General features: G+C 39.8%; 2 protein-coding genes across 3 annotated transcripts in view; one reads left to right on the top strand and one right to left on the bottom strand.

Annotated features, from left to right (window-relative positions):
- ap3m1 (adaptor related protein complex 3 subunit mu 1) overlaps positions 1 to 12657 on the top strand; it is a 31802-nt gene extending 19145 nt beyond the window's left edge. The window contains exon 9 of the mRNA XM_060926115.1: positions 10906 to 12657. Within this exon, the coding sequence (XP_060782098.1) occupies positions 10906 to 11006 (101 nt within the window). The 3' untranslated portion in view covers positions 11007 to 12657. The remainder of the gene's footprint in view (positions 1 to 10905) is intronic.
- A 2234-nt stretch (positions 12658 to 14891) lies between these two features.
- The window catches only part of vcla (vinculin a), a 94178-nt gene continuing 87558 nt past the window's right edge, over positions 14892 to 21511 (bottom strand). For both annotated transcript variants that reach the window (XM_060926113.1, XM_060926111.1), the window contains 3 exons: positions 20805 to 21008; positions 17348 to 17452; positions 14892 to 17266 (listed from right to left, as the gene is read on the bottom strand). In XM_060926113.1, the coding sequence (XP_060782096.1) occupies positions 17120 to 17266; positions 17348 to 17452; positions 20805 to 21008 (456 nt within the window). In that variant the 3' untranslated portion in view covers positions 14892 to 17119. The remainder of the gene's footprint in view (positions 17267 to 17347; positions 17453 to 20804; positions 21009 to 21511) is intronic.

The raw sequence follows: 21511 nt of genomic DNA, 5'->3' as shown, positions 1-21511 counted from the left end.
AAATCACACTGTGTCAAGCAACGGTGACGCATAAAAAATAACTTCACACAATGAACAGGTGCAATTTTGTTCACCACCAACAGTGACTTTAGTGGGTGCATTTTACTTTTATCCGATTTAGTGATACTCATAACAAAAATGGCATGGCATCATGCAGTCTTCATAACACAAAATTACACTGGGTCAAGCAATGACACATAAAAGAGAACTTCACACAATGAACAAGTGCAGTTTTGTCAACCTACATGCAATGGTGGTACTACAGTAACATTTACAGATTAGTATAACAAATAGATTTATAGCTATAACTCCTTCTTACATTGGTGCCACCACAATTTCTACCACTTCATAACTTTTATCCCCCTTTCCTTCACAATCCACCTGGAATAACATCCATCTCTCTCCATCGCTTTCCTTTCTACTATTCCTTCCCCATGCACTGATTTCCCATGTTACTTTCCAGAAAACTGGCAAAGACCAGACAAAACAAGGAATCAATAAATATCACCAGAGCAGACTTGACCTCATTCTTGGCATTACAGTAAGGCAGGCCTACTGGGTTTGAATTAAATGATAGCTAACATTAAGCTAGCTGATACATCTCCTAACATTGACTAGCCAGCTAACTGCACTAACATTTCCATTGGGACAAAAAAACCCTGTCCTGTGGGGAAATTTTGACTGACTTTCCTCTTCTTTGTAAAGAATGTCCTTATGTCCATTGTGTCTGGGGAGGAGCAAATACTGCAAACAATTCATCATCAACTAAGAATACCCCATTAATTTAACGTGGCCTAGGGTTAATTTTGAGGGCATATAACAAAAGAATACGGTTTTAGCAAAAGCTAGACATTGTGAGGTGGCAATGGGGCTGACGTCACCTCCTCCACTTTCCAGCAGCTGCACCAACATGTCTCTGCTCGCATTGAGATTCACTCGCGCGCGGTGAGTTGTTGTAGGTAACGCCCGGAAAACCCAGAGTGGATTTTCAGTGGTATGTGTATTCTCTTATCGATCAAGTGGAATGGATTCTTTCACGAAGCAATAAACGGCGCTGGGTGAACTAATATTTTATGTTAAATGTGGGGGGGTCCAAACGAAGAATTATGAAATGTGAGGGGGACATGTCCCCTTCACATTCAATGGTGGCGACGCCCATGCTTGCATGCACTGCTCTTTTGAGATCTATCCACAGATTTTCAATGATGTTTAGGTCAGGGGACTGTGAGGGCCAGGGCAAAACCTTCAGCTTGTGCCTCTTGAGGTATTCCATTGTAGATTTTGAGGTGTGTTTTGGATCATCGTCTTATTGTAGGACCCATCCTCTTTTTAACTTCAACTTTTTTACAGATGGTGTGATGTTTGCTTCCAGAATTTGCTGGTATTTATTCGAATCCATGCTTCCCTCAACCAATGAAATGTGCCCTGTGCCACTGGCTGCAACACAACCCCAAAGCATGATCGATCCACACCCATGCTTCAGAGTTGGAGAGGTGTTCTTTTCCTGGAATTTGGCACCCTTTTTTCTCCAAACATACCTTTGCACAGTGTGGCCAGAAAGTTCTTTGATTTCATCAGTCCACAGGACTTGTTTCCAAAATGCATCAGGCTTATTTAGATGTTCATTTGCAAACTTCAGATGCTGAATTTTTTTTGGCTAGGACGCAGGGAAGGTTTTCTTCTGATGACAGGGTTCCCGTGGGGTCTAAAAAAGTCTAAAATCCAGAAAGTTAAATTTTAAGCCTTAAAATGTCTAAAAAAAACCCCACACATTTTCATCCCAGGTCTAAAATTTAATTTATCCAAGTCTAAAATTCTTACATCCGCTCAGTCCGTTCCTAGAAGTGCCTGCAAAACATTAATAAAAAATGTGCCGGTTGCGTTGTTGTCTGCCTGCTAAAAAACTTCAATCACCGATGATCGCGGCAAGTATGCAACGGTCCAGTTTGTCCACTACGCCTACCGTAGTTCTACCTTCTAAGTTCCTGCCGAGTTTATGCAGTCTGTGGCAGTCAGAGAAGCTTAGCGGTTGTGTTGGCAGTGCGATGAAGAGTGTGGATAGCGCGTCGAATAGTGAGTAAAGAGGTTCACATACTTTTGCCACTCACAGATATGTAATATTGGATCATTTTCCTCAATAAATAAATGACCAAGTATAATATTTTTGTCTCATTTGTTTAACTGGGTTCTCTTTATCTACTTTTAGGACTTGTGTGAAAATCTGATGTTTTAGGTCATATTTATGCAGAAATATAGAGAATTCTAAAGGGTTCACAAACTTTCAAGCACCACTGTAAGTATGAAAAACGAGAATGTTCTGCGAGCAATAGGCTGAAGCACACTATCGCTAAAAGGAGCTGTGTTGGGCTGGAACGGTGGGTTAAATAGCTGCTCACATTACCGCGGAGAGCTTTCACACTGTCAGCGGTCTCAAAAGTAGCCGGTCACCGGCGGCAAATCGCCGTCTGTGGCTTGTTATGCCACCAGCTATTGTCAGTCGAGTCACAAAATTTAATATTAAATATTTCTGACAGCAAAAAAAGTTGTGAACGTAAATTACATCCACTATGTCATGTATGTCCGTTGCCGCATCAACTTTGTTTACATCCTCGACATGAGTGCAGCCATTACTGTGTTGCCAGATTGGGCGTTTTCAAGTGCATTTTGGCGGGTTTTGAACATATTTTGGGCTGTAAAACGTCAGCAGTATCTGGCAACATATTATTTTTTTACTTAATACAAGAAATTAATGGATGCCAACGTTTTTGCCAAAATGGTATTTTATTTTCCATTGTTTAGGCAGCTTCAGCATCATACTGTGAGATTCTGTTCAAATTGTTTTTTTTCTTCTATGAAGCCTGAGCCATTTATTTTATTAGTTTATAATTATTGTTTAATTTAGTCTTCAGGAGAGACTGCCTGCACACAGTACTAGTATTAATAGTTTTTTTTTTTTCTTACATGAAAGCTGAGGCATTTATATTATATTTTAAGGTAACTTCATGTTGTGCTGTGAGGTTCTCTGCACTTTAACTTTTGAACCAACAGGTGCATTTGGATAAGTAAAGCCTATTTTTCTGCATTTTTGTAGTCCTGCTAATCTTTTATATTGGTAAAGTTGTTTATCGGACCATTTCTCAGTGTCCTTTGTTTTTTTAATCAATAGTTTTTCAGTAATAACTTAATATTTAACATGCCACTCAATTTTAAACAACCCCCCCCCCCCCCCCCATGGGCTGCCCCCATAGTCTCCAAAATTTCTGTGGGAAACACTGGCATGCGTAACAACGCTAATCAAGCTTAAGTTAGACGACCTGCCTCAAATACCCATCCCGGGTAAATGTTATTCCAATTTTAGATGACCTGTTCCAAACCATCCCACCCCATGAAAAATCGTACTTGCATATCTCTCTCTCTCTCTCTCTCTCTCTCTCTCTCTCATATATATATATATATATATATATATATATATATATATATATATATACATACATACATACACACTCACCGGCCACTTTATTAGGTACACCATGCTAGTAATGGGTTGGACCCCCTTTTGCCTTCAGAACTGCCTCAATTCTTCGTGGCATAGATTCAACAAGGTGCTGGAAGCATTCCTCAGAGAGTTTGGTCCATATTGACATGATGGCATCACACAGTTGGCGCAGATTTGTCGGCTGCACATCCATGATGCGAATCTCCCGTTCCACCACATCCCAAAGATGCTCTATTGGATTGAGATCTGGTGACTGTGGAGGCCATTTGAGTACAGTGAACTCATTGTCATGTTCAAGAAACCAGTCTGAGATGATTCCAGCTTTATGACATGGCGCATTATCCTGCTGAAAGTAGCCATCAGAAGTTGGGTACATTGTGGTCATAAAGGGATGGACATGGTCAGCAACAATACTCAGGTAGGCTGTGGCGTTGCAACGATGCTCAGTTGGTACCAAGGGGCCCAAAGAGTGCCAAGAAAATATTCCCCACACCATTACACCACCACCACCAGCCTGAACCGTTGATACAAGGCAGGATGGATCCATGCTTTCATGTTGTTGACGCCAAATTCTGACCCTACCATTCGAATGTCGCAGCAGAAATCGAGACTCATCAGACCAGGCAACGTTTTTCCAATCTTCTGTTGTCCAATTTCGATGAGCTTGTGCAAATTGTAGCCTCAGTTTCCTGTTCTTAGCTGAAAGGAGTGGCACCCGGCGTGGTCTTCTGCTGCTGTAGCCCATCTGCCTCAAAGTTCGACGTACTGTGCGTTCAGAGATGCTCTTCTGCCTACCTTGGTTGTAACGGGTGGTTATTTGAGTCACTGTTGCCTTTCTATCAGCTCGAACCAGTCTGGCCATTCTCCTCTGACCTCTGGCATCAACAAGGCATTTCCGCCCACAGAACTGCCGCTCACTGGATATTTTTTCTTTTTCGGACCATTCTCTGTAAACCCTAGAGATGGTTGTGCGTGAAAATCCCAGTAGATCAGCAGTTTCTGAAATACTCAGACCAGCCCTTCTGGCACCAACAACCATGCCACGTTCAAAGTCACTCAAATCACCTTTCTTCCCCATACTGATGCTCGGTTTGAACTGCAGGAGATTGTCTTGACCATGTCTACATGCCTAAATGCACTGAGTTGCCGCCATGTGATTGGCTGATTAGAAATTAAGTGTTAACGAGCAGTTGGACAGGTGTACCTAATAAAGTGGCCGGTGAGTGTGTGTGTATATATATATATATATATATATATATATATATATATATATATATATCCCTGCACGCTTTGCGTGCATTATGTCTGCCGCTGGCAGACATTTTACCATTTTGCACCCTGCTGTAAATTATTTGTACCCTGCTATTCTCCCAAACTTTGAAGCCCCTGCACTGTAGACAGTCTTAGCGTGCAAATTACATGTCGTCAACGTTACCATGACAACATGGAGCGCATGAGTCCAGTCAGTGTATTCAGCTTTCTAACAGTGCTCTTTTTTTTAATATATTATTCTCTCCCCAATTGTGTCTTTCCTGGCTTTATTTAGTATTTATTAATTTTGCATTCATATTTTGCAATGATTTTACACCTCTGTCTCAAATGGCCCCTGTTTGCTCCGCTACTGCTTAAAAATCTGCTGTCTCCCTTGTATACCTCTCGTAAGGTATGACTTGATTTCACTGGTAAATCGCTGCCGCCTTGCGTGAGTTTGCTGTTTAACTGGAAGCAAATGTGCTACAGGGCTACTACGTATGTTTTAACTATTAGTTTTAAAAGATGTGTATGCATTTTTACTGTTAATATGGTTGAAATGGTTGCTACAGCAAGTGGAGGTTTGCGATGCTGTGGTTTGCAGCATGGGGTTCACATGAGCAATCAAGAAAGTCATCATCTGACAACAGTGCATTATATAATAACGCTGTTTTATTACCAGAACACCACTAACCAAAAGTTTAAATGAGTTCTGTTGCAGTTAGGGGAAAAAACCAACCCCCTACAGACTGCATTTACTGCACAAATGCCCTTTATCACTCTATTGTCTTGTACTTTTGTTGCTACAGTGGTGCTTGAAAGTTTGTGAACCCTTTAGAATTTTCTATATTTCTGCATAAATATGACCTAAAACATCATCGGATTTTCACACAAGTCCTAAAAGTAGATAAAGAGAACCCAGTTAAACAAATGAGATAAAAATATTATACTTGGTCATTTATTTATTGAGGAAAATGATCCAATATTACATATCTGTGAGTGGCAAAAGTATGTGAACCTTTGCTTTCAGTATCTGCTGTGACCCCCTTGTGCAGCAATAACTGCAACTAAACATTTGTGGTAACTGTTGATCAGTCCTGCACACCGGCTTGGAGGAATTTTATCCCATTCCTCCGTACAGAACAGCTTCAACTCTGGGATGTTGGAAGGTTTCCTCACATGAACTGCTCACTTCAGGTCCTTCCACAACATTTTGATTGGATTAAGGTCAGGACTTTGACTTGGCCATTCCAAAGCATTAACTTTATTCTTCTTTAACCATTCTTTGGTTGAACGACTTGTATGCTTAAGGTTGCTGTCTTACTGCATGACTCACCTTCTCTTGAGATTTAGTTCATGGACAGATGTCCTGATATTTTCCTTTAGAATTTGCTGGTATAATTCAGAATTCCTTGTTCCAGCAATGATGGCAAACCATCCTGGCCCAGATGCAGCAAAACAGGCCCAAACCATGATACTACCACCACCATGTTTCACAGAAGGGATAAGGTTCTTATGTTGGAATGCAGTGCTTTCCTTTCTCCAAACATAACGCTTCTCATTTAAACCAAAATGTTCTATTTTGATCTCATCCGTCCACAAAACATTGTCCAATAGCCTTCTGGCTTGTCCACATGACCTTTAGCAAACTGCAAATGAGCAGCAATGTTCTTTTTGGACAGCAGTGGCTTTCTCCTTGCAACCCTGCCATGCACACCATTGTTGTTCAGTGTTCTCCTGATGGTGGACTCATGAACATTGGCTAATGTTAATGTGAGAGAGGCCTTCAGTTGCTTAGAAGTTACCTTGGGGTCCTTTGTGACCTCGCTGACTATTACACACCTTGCTCATGGAATGATCTTTGTTGGTTGACCACTCCTGGGGAGGGTAACAATGGTCTTGAATTTCCTCCATTTGTACACAATCTGTCTGACTGTGGATTGGTGGAGTCCAAACTCTTTAGAGATGGTTTTATAACCTTTTCCAGCCTGATGAGCATCAACAATGCTTTTTCTGAGGTCCTCAGAAATCTCCTTTTTTCATGTCATGATACACTTCCACAAACATGTGTTGTGAAGATCAGACTTTGATAGATCCCTGTTCTTTAAATAAAACAGGGTGCCCACTCACACCTGATTGTCGTCCCATTGAATGAAAACACCTGACTCTAATTACACCTTCAAATTAACTGCTAATCCTAGAGGTTCACATACTTTTGCCACTCACAGATATGTAATATTGGATCATTTTCCTCAATAAATAAATGACCAAGTATAATATTTTTGTCTCATTTGTTTAACTGGGTTCTCTTTATCTACTTTTAGGACTTGTGTGAAAATCTGATGATGTTTTATGTCATATTTATGCAGAAATATAGCAAATTCTAAAGGGTTCACAAACTTTCAAGCACCACTGTATGTGACATAATGTACTAATGTTGCCATATGACATAAATAAGCACACAATCAGTTTGTATCCCTGATAGTCAGTTTACCAATACAAATTACTTTGTTTTGAGAATTGAACTCGATTGTCTTTTTTTTGGGAAGGGCGGGGGTAGGGCAGATTGTAATGCTTCGTGTTGGTCTAAAAATTTTTCATAATGGTCTTAAAAAGTCTAAAAAAGGTCTAAAATTTAACTTACTGAATCCTGCAAGAACCCTGGATGACTCTTCCATGACGGTCATGCTGTATTTGTTCAGGTGTCGCTGCATAGTAGAACAGTGCACCACCACTCCAGGGTCTGCGAAATCTTTCTGAAGGTCTTTTGCAGTCAAACAGGGTTTTTTATTTGCCTTTCTAGCAATCCAATGAGCAGTTCTTTCAGAAAGTTTTCTTCATCTTCCAGACCTCACCTTGATCTCCACTGTTTCTGTTAACTGCCATTTCTTAATCACATTACAATCTGAGGAAACAGCTACCTGAAAACACTTTGCTGCGTTCTTGTAGCCTTCTCCTGTTTTGTGAGCATCAATTATTTTATTATTCAGAATGCGAGGGAGTTGCTTAGAGGAGCCCATGGCTGTTGATTGTAGGGACAAGTTTGAGGAGTCAGAGAATTTATACAGCTTTGAAATCTGCATCATCTGACCTTTCCTAACGAAGAATTTGAACAAGCCACAGCACAATAAGCTAATTAAGGTCTAGAACCTTGGTAAAAGTTACCCGATAACTCAAATGTATCGGGGTGCCCAAACTTTCGCATGGTGTTCCTTTTCTTTTTTCACTGTCCAGTTGTACAAAACACAAATAGTACACACATCTTACAGAAAACACTGAAAAGAAATGTGTTGTCTTTTTACCTTTATGCCTTTTGGTGAACAGTTCATCTTCTGCTCACTTAACTATTCACAGTAACAGACATTTTCAGTAAGGGTGCCCAAACTTTTGCATGCCACTGTACGTGCCGTACAGAACACAAAGAACATAAGCATAATCAATTCAGTTTGTAAACAGATACTGACTGTAAAGTCCTGTGCCATCACATCAACACACAAAACAGAACTTGCGCAGAGTACAGACAACAGTGGGCAAAGTTTTAAAATGTTTAAATGACTTAAAAGGGCTTTAATTAAAAAAAGAACCAAATAAAAATCAACAGGACTGAATTAATCGGTGATTATCAGCACTGATGTTAAAGTAGCCCGAGATCAGGCAAGAGATGATGATGAGTAATTATGATGAGCCTCGTGTTTAAATGGTGTTGGTGAATGTTACCTCAGGTGATGAGGCAAACTGATGTGGATAATGCTGATAATCGGTGAAACTCCTTCCACTGTAAATGTATAATTCTTCCCAGTTGAGCAGTAATGTTATTGGTTTTTGTTTTGTTTTTTTTTTAATCCCCCGCTGGGGTGGCACAGTGGTGTAGTGGTTAGCGCTGTCGCCTCACAGCAAGAAGGTCCGGGTTCGAGCCCCGTGGCCGGTGAGGGCTAGTTTGGTTAACACCAGACCATATCACAAGTGAAATATGGTCTGGAATCCGCCTATTGAATTTCTCGTAGGGGAGGTGTGGTTTACGATTGTCAACGGCCGTTTATTGGACGTTGCGAATGTCTATCATTTGGTGTATATGTAGCCCATGCCAATCATGGCAGTTGTACCCGGTGACGTAGTTAGTGCGGCGAAGAAGAGAAGGAAAGAGAAAGAGAAGGCAAAACAAAAATAGGAAAACAATGGCACCGAACGATTACTGCCGTTTGTGCAAGACAAATATGAGAGAAGTTTGGTTCGTATCGCTCACCGCCATGTTAAATGTGATCCGTAAACAGTCCCAAATAAACTACAAGCTTCCGTTTGTCGAGTAGTACGCGTCACCATCTTTCCACCCCTCCCCACTCTCTGATTGGCTCCCTAACTCAGGCGAGCCTTTAGACCATAGTTTCCATGCTGTCTTTTCAGATCGGAACGATTGTACAAAGCAGCATGGGATTTCCCAGGCTAGGCGAGGGCCTTTCTGTGCGGAGTTTGCATGTTCTCCCCGTGTCCACGTGGGTTTCCTCCGGGTGCTCCGGTTTCCCCCACAGTCCAAAGACATGCAGGTTAGGTTAACTGGTGACTCTAAATTGACCGTAGGTGTGAATGGTTGTCTGTGTCTATGTGTCAGCCCTGTGATGACCTGGCGACTTGTCCAGGGTGTACCCCGCCTTTCGCCCGTAGTCAGCTGGGATAGGCTCCAGCTTGCCTGCGATCCTGTAGAAGGATAAAGCGGCTAGAGATAATGAGATGAGATCCCCCGCTGGCCGAAAGGCCCAAAGGGGGATTATGTCATGGCAATGTCCGTCCCGGGAAGGGTACTCGCCACCTGAAATCAACTCCTCTCACAATTTTTGGAGGAATTTCACGAAACTTGGCAGGATTCTTCATTATGTCGGTAATACACGTAGTGTAATTTCGTTCAATTCAGTCGTATTTTACCAGAGTTAGAGCCCTTGATTGACAATTTCATGAGTGTGTTTTTCTTCTGAAATCAAGTCCTCTCACAATTTTTGGAGGAATTTCACCAAACTCTGTAAAAGACCTCGTTATATGTCGGTAGTACGTATATTGTTATTTTGTTCAATTCGGTCGCATTTTACCAGAGTTGGGGTCCTTGATTAACAGCCTTGTACTTTCACGATGTCATGAAGGTGTGCTTGCCTTCTGACATCAACTCCTCTCACGATTTTTGGATGAATTTCTCGAAGCTTGGCAGAAGGCCTTGTTATATGACAGTAATACGCATATTGCGATTTAATTTCGTTTGTGAAAAATTGACCAGAGTTTTGACCCTTGATTACTTTGACAATTTCATGAGGGTGTACGTTCTTCTGAAATCAACTCCTCTCACAACTTGTGGAGGAATTTCACCAAACTTGGCAAAAGGCTTTGTTATATGACAGTTATACGCATATTGAAATTTCATTTAATTTTGGCAAATTTTACTGGAGTTCTGCCCTTGATTACTAACAAACTTGTACTTTGGCAATTTCATCAAGTTGTGCTTGCTTTCTGAAATCAACTTCCCTCACAATTTTTATCCCCCGCTGGCTGAAAGGCCCGAAGGGGGATTATGTCGTGGCGATGTCCATCCGTCTGTCCATCCCAGGAAGGGTACTCACCTTCTGCAATCAACTCCTCTCACAATTTTTTGGAGGAATTTCATGAAACTTGACAGGATTCTTTATTATATGTCAGTAATACGCATATTGCAATTTCGTTCAATTCACTCGCATTTTACCAGAGTTATGGCAGAGTTGCCAGCGTGGGATATTGTGCTCTCAGAGCACTCATTCATTAGTAGATTCAGTTCTGAATGTAGGAAGGAAATGAGAGAGGTGGAAAGGGAATTGAAGAGGGTTTTTTTTCCCCTCTCCTTCACTCTTTTGGGTGTTTACTTCTGGTTGAAATGCATGCAAAAGAGAATAATATTTCAGTAAACTCTAGTTTATTTTTAGTAGAAAATGTCAGAATTTGACCATGTAAAGGGATTTCCCAGGCCACCCCATACATTTCTTGCACTTATTTATTTATTTTCTTGGCCCTAGAGTGCATGAGCATAACACACACGCACGTCATCAAAGAACAAAATAGTTTGGATATTATGTCTAGCTCTAATATAGTGTTACGTATTGCATGTACAGTGTATAATAATAATAATTTGTGTTCTCTGCTTACAGGACTGAAAGTGAACCGACTGGACCTGTACGGAGAGAAATACAAGCCGTTTAAAGGTGTTAAATATATAACTAAAGCTGGAAAGTTCCAGGTCAGAACTTAAGGCTGTTTGTAAACGATCACAGATTGTCCAAGACATGGCAGCAATGTGTTCTTATAAGTGGCAAACTCTATTTTACAATCACTTCGAAATTACTGCATATTGCCAATGTTATGCTTTGGTGGTGGTTGGGGGAGGAGGGTTAAAGCCTGGGGGGTAATTTGCTTTTGCAAAAGCCTTACATGGATTTCTTTACTTTGATGCAGAACATTCCGTTTTTTCAATGTTGTGCTTTAATAACAATAATAATAGATTTTACAGGGCGGAATATTTCACATTCATACCAGAATGAGTTCTTTGACTGTGTCCTGTTTTACCCAGAGAAAAGCTACACAAACTTTAAGTCTGTTGCCAGTGTTTTCACTTTCCTGCCCGAGTGAGCCAATGAAGGATATTTCATCTGATCATATTGTCTAAACCAGCTTTAGTAATGTGGATAGATTTTTTTTTTTTGTCTATGCACATTTCAATACAAGCCTTTGCCAAACAGTTAAGAAATACAGGGTGTTTTCAAAAAATTAGATATTTATTTGAGATGTAAATATCCCAGAGAATACATAGTCTAGGCAAATGAAACCGAACAGGCTTAATGTTGAGCAATAGAAGATTTATTCCTCAAAACCTGAATGAGAAATTCAAAGGTATGTGCAGTCCATGAACGATTTCACAAATTTTCAATATCCGCACCGCCTGAGACACAGACAGCCTTCCTCTTTGAACTTTTTGTGCCGTGTCCAAATCTGCATTGCAGTTGGTGCATTTTTAGAGATTTCGCTCATAAACGCACGCTGCCCAGTCTTGTTCGAGCGTACTTTAAAAAAAAAAAGATAATTTTTGGGCTATTTTTCACCTTTATTGGATAGGACAGTGTAGAGACAGGAAATGAGCAGGAGAGGGAGAGAGACGAGTAGGGATCGGGAAATGACCTCGGGTCGGAATCGAACCCGTGTCCCCGGATTTATGGTGTGGCGCCTTATCCACCTGAGCCACGATGCCCCCTGTTCGAGCATACTTTAACACACAACACCTCTTTTCCAGTAAATGGCATTTCTATACCTAAACGGATAAAAACATTAAACAGAAAAGTTTGACCCATTTCCACACGCACTGTTCAAACTTGAGGTCAGTTGAACGAGAATTGGCAAAGTTATTAGATTGTGAAATATCAAATTTTTTGACAACCCCTGTACTTACCCTACTTTTAGGACAATGCACACATCTTAAGTGGCCTTTTGAAAAGGAAAACTGTCAAGAAGCCTTTCTTCAAATCCCAGCTATGGCTTGAGTAGCTGTGCTGTCAGTCAAACGCTGCGCCCATCACACATCCTGAGGTTTCACTCAGGAGAGAAAGAAGAAAGGAGTGGGCGAGGTGTTTTAATTTGGAAATTTGTTCTTGCTTTATGTGCAGATTATTTGTATAAATTGCTAAGGAACTAGTCCAGATAGTTTGCTGCAAATACTAATTGATAAACGTCACTTTAAGGTGCTATGTTCGTAGTTAACCGGTTTGTAAACGTGGCAGGTGTGAGTCACTCAGTTTTGCACATTCTGAAGGGATACATCTTTTGTAAGGTTTAGAAATGTATAAGTTAATTGCATTTGAAAATATGTATAAAAATGTAATGCCTTGACATTTATAAACATTTTGGGAAAACGTGTGGAGTCTTTTTTTTTTTTTTCCCCCCCTTCCTTGTTTTTGAGTTGCTGTGGTGTTTAGTTTCTAGATTTGTGGCATATTTATATATAGATGCCATGCAAAATGGTGTGTGTGTGTGTGCATGAATACATAGATATTTGTCAGACGTACAGTAGCTTATGAATGCATTGGTTACACATCTGTGCTTGGAGTACTTCCTTTAATAATTGCAGGAATCTAAATGAAACGTTCAAGTCAAGAACAATTTTATTAATCTGAGGCACAGCAGATGTTTAAGGGACACTAAAACCAAACCAAAAGTAGTGTCATCTATACATTCATACATCATATACTTCTTGAGCTGACACATGCTATTACAAACATACAAAATTCAGCCTTGTAAACACTCAAAGAGGCACTAATCATTTTTCTAAACGTATTCATACCTTCTAGAAATAAATGTCACATCTAGGCAGTGCATCTTCTGCTCCATATTTAACTGTGTGTGAACAAGCCACCTGGGTCTTGTATTATAATCGTCACCCATATTTCCCCAAACGCATTAAAATTAATCAAAAAAAATTTCTTAAAAGGCGCCAAGTAACGTTTTTGGATTTTCGGGACACTGCGTAGCCTGGGAACCCAAAAAAAAAAAAAAGTCCCGTGTCACCATGGCAACCATGAAAAAGGCTTGCTTTTTTTTTTTTCTCCCTCTGTTTCAAATAAACATTTTAAGATGTATTGTTAATCAGTAATAAATGTAAAGGTAGTGAAAAATGCAGCGTATCCAACATTTTCAGAGATGCAGGACATTTCCGATCAAAGTTCATCAACTGCGTAAGCAAGGTGTAGCTTTAATTTTTAACTTTTGATTTCATTTTATTACAGTCATAATAATTATACCACAGCGCGGGTTGATCAGAAGGCGTGTCCTTTCCTATAAGAGCAGTTCTGACGGTAGCGCCGGTTACAAGGCAAAGTACAAGTTTCTATTAACGTGCTCATTCAAACGGGTTAATGTTTCTGTAGCAACAGCTCATTTAGAACGATCTTGTATGGTGGACGTGCCACATAATTTAAATCTAATAAAAAGCTGAATAGGCGGCACGGTGGTGTAGTGGTTAGCGCTGTCGCCTCACAGCAAGAAGGTCCTGGGTTCGAGCCCCGTGGCCGGCGAGGGCCCTTCTGTGCGGAGTTTGCATGTTCTCTGCATGGGTTTCCTCCAGGTGCTCCGGTTTCCCCCACAGTCCAAAGACATGCAGGTTAGGTTAACTGGTGACTCTAAATTGACCGTAGGTGTGAATGTGAGTGTGAATGGTTGTCTGTGTCTATGTGTCAGCCCTGTGATGACCTGGCGACTTGTCCAGGGTGTACCCCGCCTTTCGCCCGTAGTCAGCTGGGATAGGCTCCAGCTTGCCTGCGACCCTGTAGAAGGATAAAGCGGCTACAGATAATGAGATGAATAAGCTGAATAAAAAAAAGAATTGTTGATATATTTTGAAGCTTTTTGTTTATTTCTGTATGTAGCACGCAGTAAGTTTTCCTCAACAGGAGTCTTTAGGAGAAAGGACATTGTGCTTTTAGGTTTGTCAGTAACATGACAAGTTGTAGGTTTTTTTTCGTTTGTTTGTTTTCGAGAGAAAGAAAAAGGCAGGCTATAACATTTCTAGCTGTTATATGTGATGATAGAAACTAACATGTCTTGTGGATGTAACGCAAAATGTAACTATAAACATAAAGTACGTTTCGTTAATACCTTCATTCATTAATGAAAAATTGGAAGTGGCAGAAAATTGCTGTGGTATAAGAGGAAGAAGAAACTTCGGGTCGTTTTGTTATAGGAAAATATTCAACGTGGGGGAGGGGCTAGAGTTCATGAGAACCCTGCGTCACATCACTCCATTGTTGGTTGTTTTCCGATAGCGTCATGCGCCAAAGTGTGTTATTCCTTACTAACTGTTTTATTCCATTGCTAACCGAGGTGTCATTGATTTTAATGATCACTCTTGACACGTCTTGCAACTGGAAATAAATCTGATAAAGGCAGCAAACGCACTCGTTTCCACAACGTACAAAGAGGATATTACATGATTGTGCGAAGATGTTAAGTTTATCTTCGAGTGATGAACCACGAACGAGTGAAAATATTTTCAACACAAGGAGATAAACTTCGTATCTTTGCACCACCGTGTAATATCCTTTATATTATATGGACACACCCACACACGCGCACACGAAAAAAAATACACAGGTTAATCAAAAGAATTTTAATTTTGAACCGGTTCGCCATTTTGACAACACACATCTAGTCAGCGGGAAAACACTGGGACTGACATCACTGGAGTGAAATATCAGAAATGATTCTATCCACATTCACTGGATCTGAGCAATCACATGCTCTGATTGGCTACTCTACTACTAGGCTATCAGCTCATATACTGTGAGTACTGTAGAAAAAAACAAAAAGGCAGAGCGTGTTGCTGAACCAGCCGAGGACGAAATAAAAACTACTCGAAAACCAAACCCAGAAAAAGCAACACTAAAAATATTTGATGGTAGAAACGTAGCTTTTTATTTTTGAAGAATTATTATAGCATTTTTCACAAATTGAAAAACATCATTTTGATGGTTTGATTACATTAAGCGGAAATGACTGTCAGACGTTTCATGTTTTTATCAAATTTGCTAAAAATAAAAATGCTCCGTTTCTCAAAATCCAGTGAATGTGGATAGAATAAAACAATTATTCCACTCAATCGTCGTATATAGCTTACAGCTCATGTACGACTCGATTTCGTGGAATAACTTAAATATGTCACTCAGATCCGCGATGTATTTCGTATGAAAAATGCGAGTTTTTCAACGCGAGAAGATAAACTTCACATCTTCAAGCCAACGTGTGATGTTCTTTTTATTATATAGACACATTCACAAACAAAAAGTACCTAAAATTTTCAAAACAGTTCATCAATTTCCTCACGAGTGACCGAGATTTGTCACGGTTTTGGATCTCCGTGTCCCGGATGTAGCTCGTATGAAAAATACGAGTGGTGTATTTCCCAGTAAAGCACTTGTGTCTATATAATACTGTATATATGATTACATCTCTTTCAGGTGATAACTCCCTGAGTGGAAAAAAAAAATCCTGATTTTAGGGACTATGTTAATAAATTTGCATGTAGCACATCTTACAGTAGTTGCATGAAAGAGTTATAATCTGACAATTTACTCATAACAGGCTTTTCCGTTTTTGTGGCGCCTGCAGGCAAACACAGGACGTTCCTTCAGAAGTGAAGAGCAGTGCTTCAAGGACGTTTGTCCGAACAGATGTACTGTGCATCATGCTGCAATTTTACTAGCTCTACGTTTATACTTCTCAAAATGTCACCGTAGAGGTAGTTATGTCCACATGTAGCATTTTTAATAGAAATTTGTACTTGGTGAGCTCAAGGTCAAAAGATTTACACAGAAACCACACAGAGCCAGGTCGAGAGAACGGAGTATTTCAATTCTTCTGCAGAATAAGACTGGCTTTGATGTTTATCTGATGTTGACTGGAAATAACAGGTCAGTTGTTGTATGGATTGTGCTTCGGAGATTCGTCTGAACGTTCTGACCACAATGAGGTCGTTTCACAACGATTCGACTTTTTCTACAGCGTTCAGCAAACACACACGCACACTGTTTTAAGTGGTGAGTACTGAGTGGTGACATGATTTACACATAATCCAAAGCAGAGTTCAAGTTCGGTAAAGCTCAAATACGTTAAAGTTCGATTTATTTTTTCAGACAGTGCTAAGATTATAGAACTATAACGATATAACTAACAGAATCTTTGGCATCAAAATGTGAGGCAACCAGCAAAAAAACCGTTGCAACATCAGTCGTATCCTTCTTTCTGTAAATATAGATTAAATAACAAAACTTCATTAAAAGGTGAATTAATACCTCATACAATCAGCCCAAGTGAGTAAAGCCAAAAAAAAAAAAAATCTTGAGTTACGCTTTAATTAACCGTAATGTATAATTAATAATCAGGTGTAGACAGCGTTAAGAAATATAAATATATACACTCTCAGTATGAAAACCTTATGACCTCATGAGAGAGGTCCTCACGAGGTTGACTCATAGTCCTTCGATACAAAATAGAAAAAAACTCTTCATGCAAAAAAAATATATATAAACCTGAATTTTGGATCAATTCTGGAAACCCAACATACCAAAAATATATATTTAAAAAATCTTCATCTTATATAATCCTACTTTTTAAACAGAGTGAGAGATAAAGGGACAAGAGCAAACCTTAAGAATCATAACCACAAAAAAAAAAATTCCTTCACAAAGCAAAGAGTGAGGCATGAACTCAATGTTTATGATCAGTGTCCATCAGCGTAACGTGTCCTTTCAATTTCACACCCCCTTCGGCCGCGAGAGCTTAGTGTTCTAAAAGGCTAAGAACATGAAGGAAGGAACTGGTGCTTTACTGGTACCAGGGGGTCTTTCTGACCCAGCGGAGAGTGAAGCCTGCGTCTGTACGGATTTTAATGGAAGCTGCCTCGGCCTCTCTCACCGTCTCCTTCACTGACTGCATCAGGTTCTGTGCGTTGTGGACCAGCATCTCCGTAGCCTTCATGGAGCACATTCATGATCAGTTTTACTGAATGCAGCTGAAGGGGTGTTTAAAAAGTGATCTCTGCTTCGTTCTCACCTGCTCCGATTCTTCCTCGCTGATGTTCGTGCGTCCCAGCATGGTGGCCTTCACTGTGGACAGGATCTTCAGCTGAGTGCTGATGGTAGGGATCCGCTCACACACCTGATCCGCAAAGCACATGCAGTAAGTACACACGGGACTGAGGGATAACAACGTCAAACTGCTTCTTCATGCTGAAACGTTGTCAAGAGTCAGCATTCAGACGTGTAATGAACTGGCTGTTTAATTGGTGGAAATGTTTCCCAGAAAGTCTACAGGATTTATTAAATGTTGTCGATGTTGTTGGTGATGTTAAATCCATATAAGGAACACTATCTCTTAGACATGTAACAATTCACCTAATTTACGACTTGATTCAAGTCGTGATATTGGCTTCACGATTCAATTTCTCCATGATATTTTTGAGAAAATATTAAATGAAGAAAATTTTATTCAAAGATGAAACATTTACTTTCCTATTCTTTAGCGAGTTAAATATTCATTTTGTTAAATGTAAAAAAGAAAACATTTTGTTTAATTTTCTTAAAAACCAACAATAATTAATTAACAGTAATTAACAATAATTCATTAATTTGGAAAGGTTGAAGTCAAATATATTATTCCATCCACATTCACTGGATATGAGCAAATGTGTGCTCTGATTGGCTACTCTACTACTAGGCTATCAGCTCGTATACCGTGAGTAGAGAAAAACAACATGGCAGAGCGTGTTGCTGAACCAACTGAGGAGGAAATAAAAACTCTACTCGAAAACAAAACCCAAAAAATACAAAAAAAAACCCAAAATATGGAATGAAAGTATTTGATGGTAAGAACGTATCTTTTTTTTCAAGAATTATTATAGCATTTTTCACAAATTGCTCCTGTCATTTTGCCTGTTTGTTTAATGAAAATCTCATCTCATTATCTCTAGCTGCTTTATCCTGTCCTACAGGGTCGCAGGCAAGCTGGAGCCTATCCCAGCTGACTATGGGCGAAAGGCGGGGTACACCCTGGACAAGTCGCCAGGTCATCACAGGGCTGACACATAGACACAGACAACCATTCACACTCACATTCACACCTACGGTCAATTTAGAGTCACCAGTTAACCCAACCTGCATGTCTTTGGACTGTGGGGGAAACCGGAGCACCCGGAGGAAACCCACGCGGACACGGGGAGAACATGCAAACTCCACACAGAAAGGCCCTCGCCGGCCACGGGGCTCGAACCCAGAACCTTCTTGCTGTGAGGCGACAGCGCTAACCACTACACCACCGTGCCACCGTATAAAGTTTTTATTTATCGAATTTGCAATAAATAAAAATGCTCTGTCTCTCAAAAGCTGATGAATGTGGATATAATAAAACAATTATTCCATTCAATCTCGTCATACATGGCTTACAGCCAATTCGGCACTATGCGCCTCATCAGCTATCAGCTCATGTACGACTCAATTTCGTGGAATAACTGTTAGATAGCCTATTAACTAAAATATTCCTTTGATGAAAAACGAAAAAAAGTTAAAAACAAATTGGCCTTTTCTTAATAAACTTTTATGAACATTATTTTGTACTACCTCCATTTTCTCTTTTCTTTAGCTTTCAGCAGGCTGTAAAAAAGCTTCTTTTTCTTGTTAAATCTATTTATACAGTCAATCACACAACAGCTCTTTCCCATTTTTGATGTTTTTTGTGTGCCTTGGTGGCATTAGTGCTGTGTTACTTCCACCTACAGTGAAGTCGCATGTTATTGTCCTCCCTCTGCTGTCTAAACAACATAATTACAGCAAGGAAAAACTCAGAGCTTATGCAGCCTGATAATAATCCCGATTCATTTTTTATTTCATCGATTCCAATCGTCATAAATTTCGATCACGATTTATCATCACGTGCCTACTTTCTATGAAGTCCATATTCGTAATAATTCAAACTAAGCTTATAATTCTTTGGTAATGATTTCTTGTAAACCTTTTTAAAAGGCTAACAATGCCTCATAAAGCTGTATTAATATTCTATAATTAATTCTTTGATTATTTATAATCATGTCGTAATGAATGAATTCACTATTAATTATAATGACATGTGCTGCACTGCACAGCATTTTATAAATAATAATGATCCGGGAATAATTATAAAGCAACTGTAATATTTATTAACAATTATAAAAACATGATAAACATTTAAATATAAGCATGAGTAAATCATTACCAACAAAGATTTATGAATTATAATGATTTAAGAGTTATAACAATTGATGAATATAGGTTTCAGAGAAAGTGTGACGATTATTTGTTTAGTCTGTTCTGACTTCCTGGGTCTTTTATCTGACGAAATTTGCCCTTCATGCTTTGCAGTAATGCCTGTAGACTTATGATCAATTCATCAGTGATTGTAGCGTCTTTCGTGAAATGTGCCTTATTATAAATACTTTGGTTCTCCTTTTACTTAAAGTAAAATACTTTTCATTTTGAGCTTAAAATTTCACATCTATAAACATTTAAATAATATTGGCTGGCTTTTTTGTGGTATATCAGATATATTCCATTTAGCTAGCATGACACTGAACAAGTCAAAAATGAGTTCAATATCATACTAGCTGAATGGACTATATCTGATATACCACAAAAAAGCCTGCCAATATTATTATTATTATTATTATTATTATTATTATAGGGGCAGCACGGTGGTGTAGTGGTTAGCGCTGTCACCTCACAGCAAGAAGGTCCGGGTTCGAGCCCCGTGGCCGGCGAGGGCCTTTCTGTGCGGAGTTTGCATGTTCTCCCCGTGTCCGCGTGGGTTTCCTCCGGGTGCTCCGGTTTCCCCCACAGTCCAAAGACATGCAGGTTAGGTTAACTGGTGACTCTAAATTGGCCGTAGGTGTGAATGTGAGTGTGAATGGTTGTCTGTGTCTATGTGTCAGCCCTGTGATGACCTGGCGACTTGTCCAGGGTGTACCCCGCCTTTCGCCCGTAGTCAGCTGGGATAGGCTCCAGCTTGCCTGCGACCCTGTAGAACAGGATAAAGCGGCTACAGATAATGAGATGAGATTATTATTATTATTATTATTATTAATACACATTCCTTTCGGGTGTTCAACACATCTTTCTCTTTCAAAATTCTCTCAAAATCTTCCATATTTAATGAAGCAAACCTGGCGGTCATGTCTGTTTACAGATTGTCACAGTCACTCAGTGCGGAAGTTTTACGTCTCTGATGCGTGACATCATGTTGTCTTGACAGCCATGCAATATCAGAAACCATATTCAACGCCCATTCTCCATTGGGTAGAGTGATGTAATGCATGTAGGATAAGCGATATGCTAGCAATATTGCATGCTATCAAACCAAATGAATGAAACCCGCTAGAAGGGAATAGAACACGTGTTTTTATTCCATCGAAAAAGTGTCCTGTATGTATAATAATGATTATTATGATTAGATCGCAGGGCTGAAGAGATGCGTCCATACTGACCTGCAGTAGGTTGGTGCGAATGCGTTTGTCAGTACACTGCTTCGCCACCTCTTTAGCCAGCCGTGTGACCTCATCAGAGGCCTTGGCAATGTCTTTGGCACACTGGATCAGTGCGCGCTTGTTGCCACTGCCTCCACGCACCAGACGTGACATCTCAGCCATCAGCAAGGCCATGCGCTTCGCTGCTGCGATAATATCATTACCCTGAGGAGAAACAAGATCCAGGCAAAACTGATTTCTAAAGAAGGAACAAGTCTGGATAGATCATGCTACCCGAGTGGAAAATCAGATTCGATAATATTGATAGATTTAAAACCATGTAATGCATCAAGGTACATAATTTGCACACAAGTGCAAAGGTAATATTCAGTCATATTTCAATTCTATGGAACAGCATGGTGTTTTTAATTTATTGTCTACCTTAATGCTGCAGTGCTGGGTTCACAAAAGGGTTAAACAGACCAAAGTGTTAATCACAGATTCATCCATTGCAATTCCATTCTTGCATCATGCCTGATATGAAATTAGTAACAGAATCCTAGTAAACATACATAAACTTACAAAAGGATCAGGACATCAGTCTATACCCAGTTAGAAACTCGACTCATGCAAACATTTGTCTTCAAAAAAACAAACATTTTAATGACTGAAGAAGGAGTTGAAGACGTGCAGCTGACCTTGTTGAGTTATACACACTGCATTAGTAT

This window comes from Neoarius graeffei, chromosome 7, assembly GCF_027579695.1.
Source record: "Neoarius graeffei isolate fNeoGra1 chromosome 7, fNeoGra1.pri, whole genome shotgun sequence".
Taxonomy (NCBI): domain Eukaryota; kingdom Metazoa; phylum Chordata; class Actinopteri; order Siluriformes; family Ariidae; genus Neoarius; species Neoarius graeffei.
This window is presented reverse-complemented; position numbering and strand designations above follow the sequence as displayed.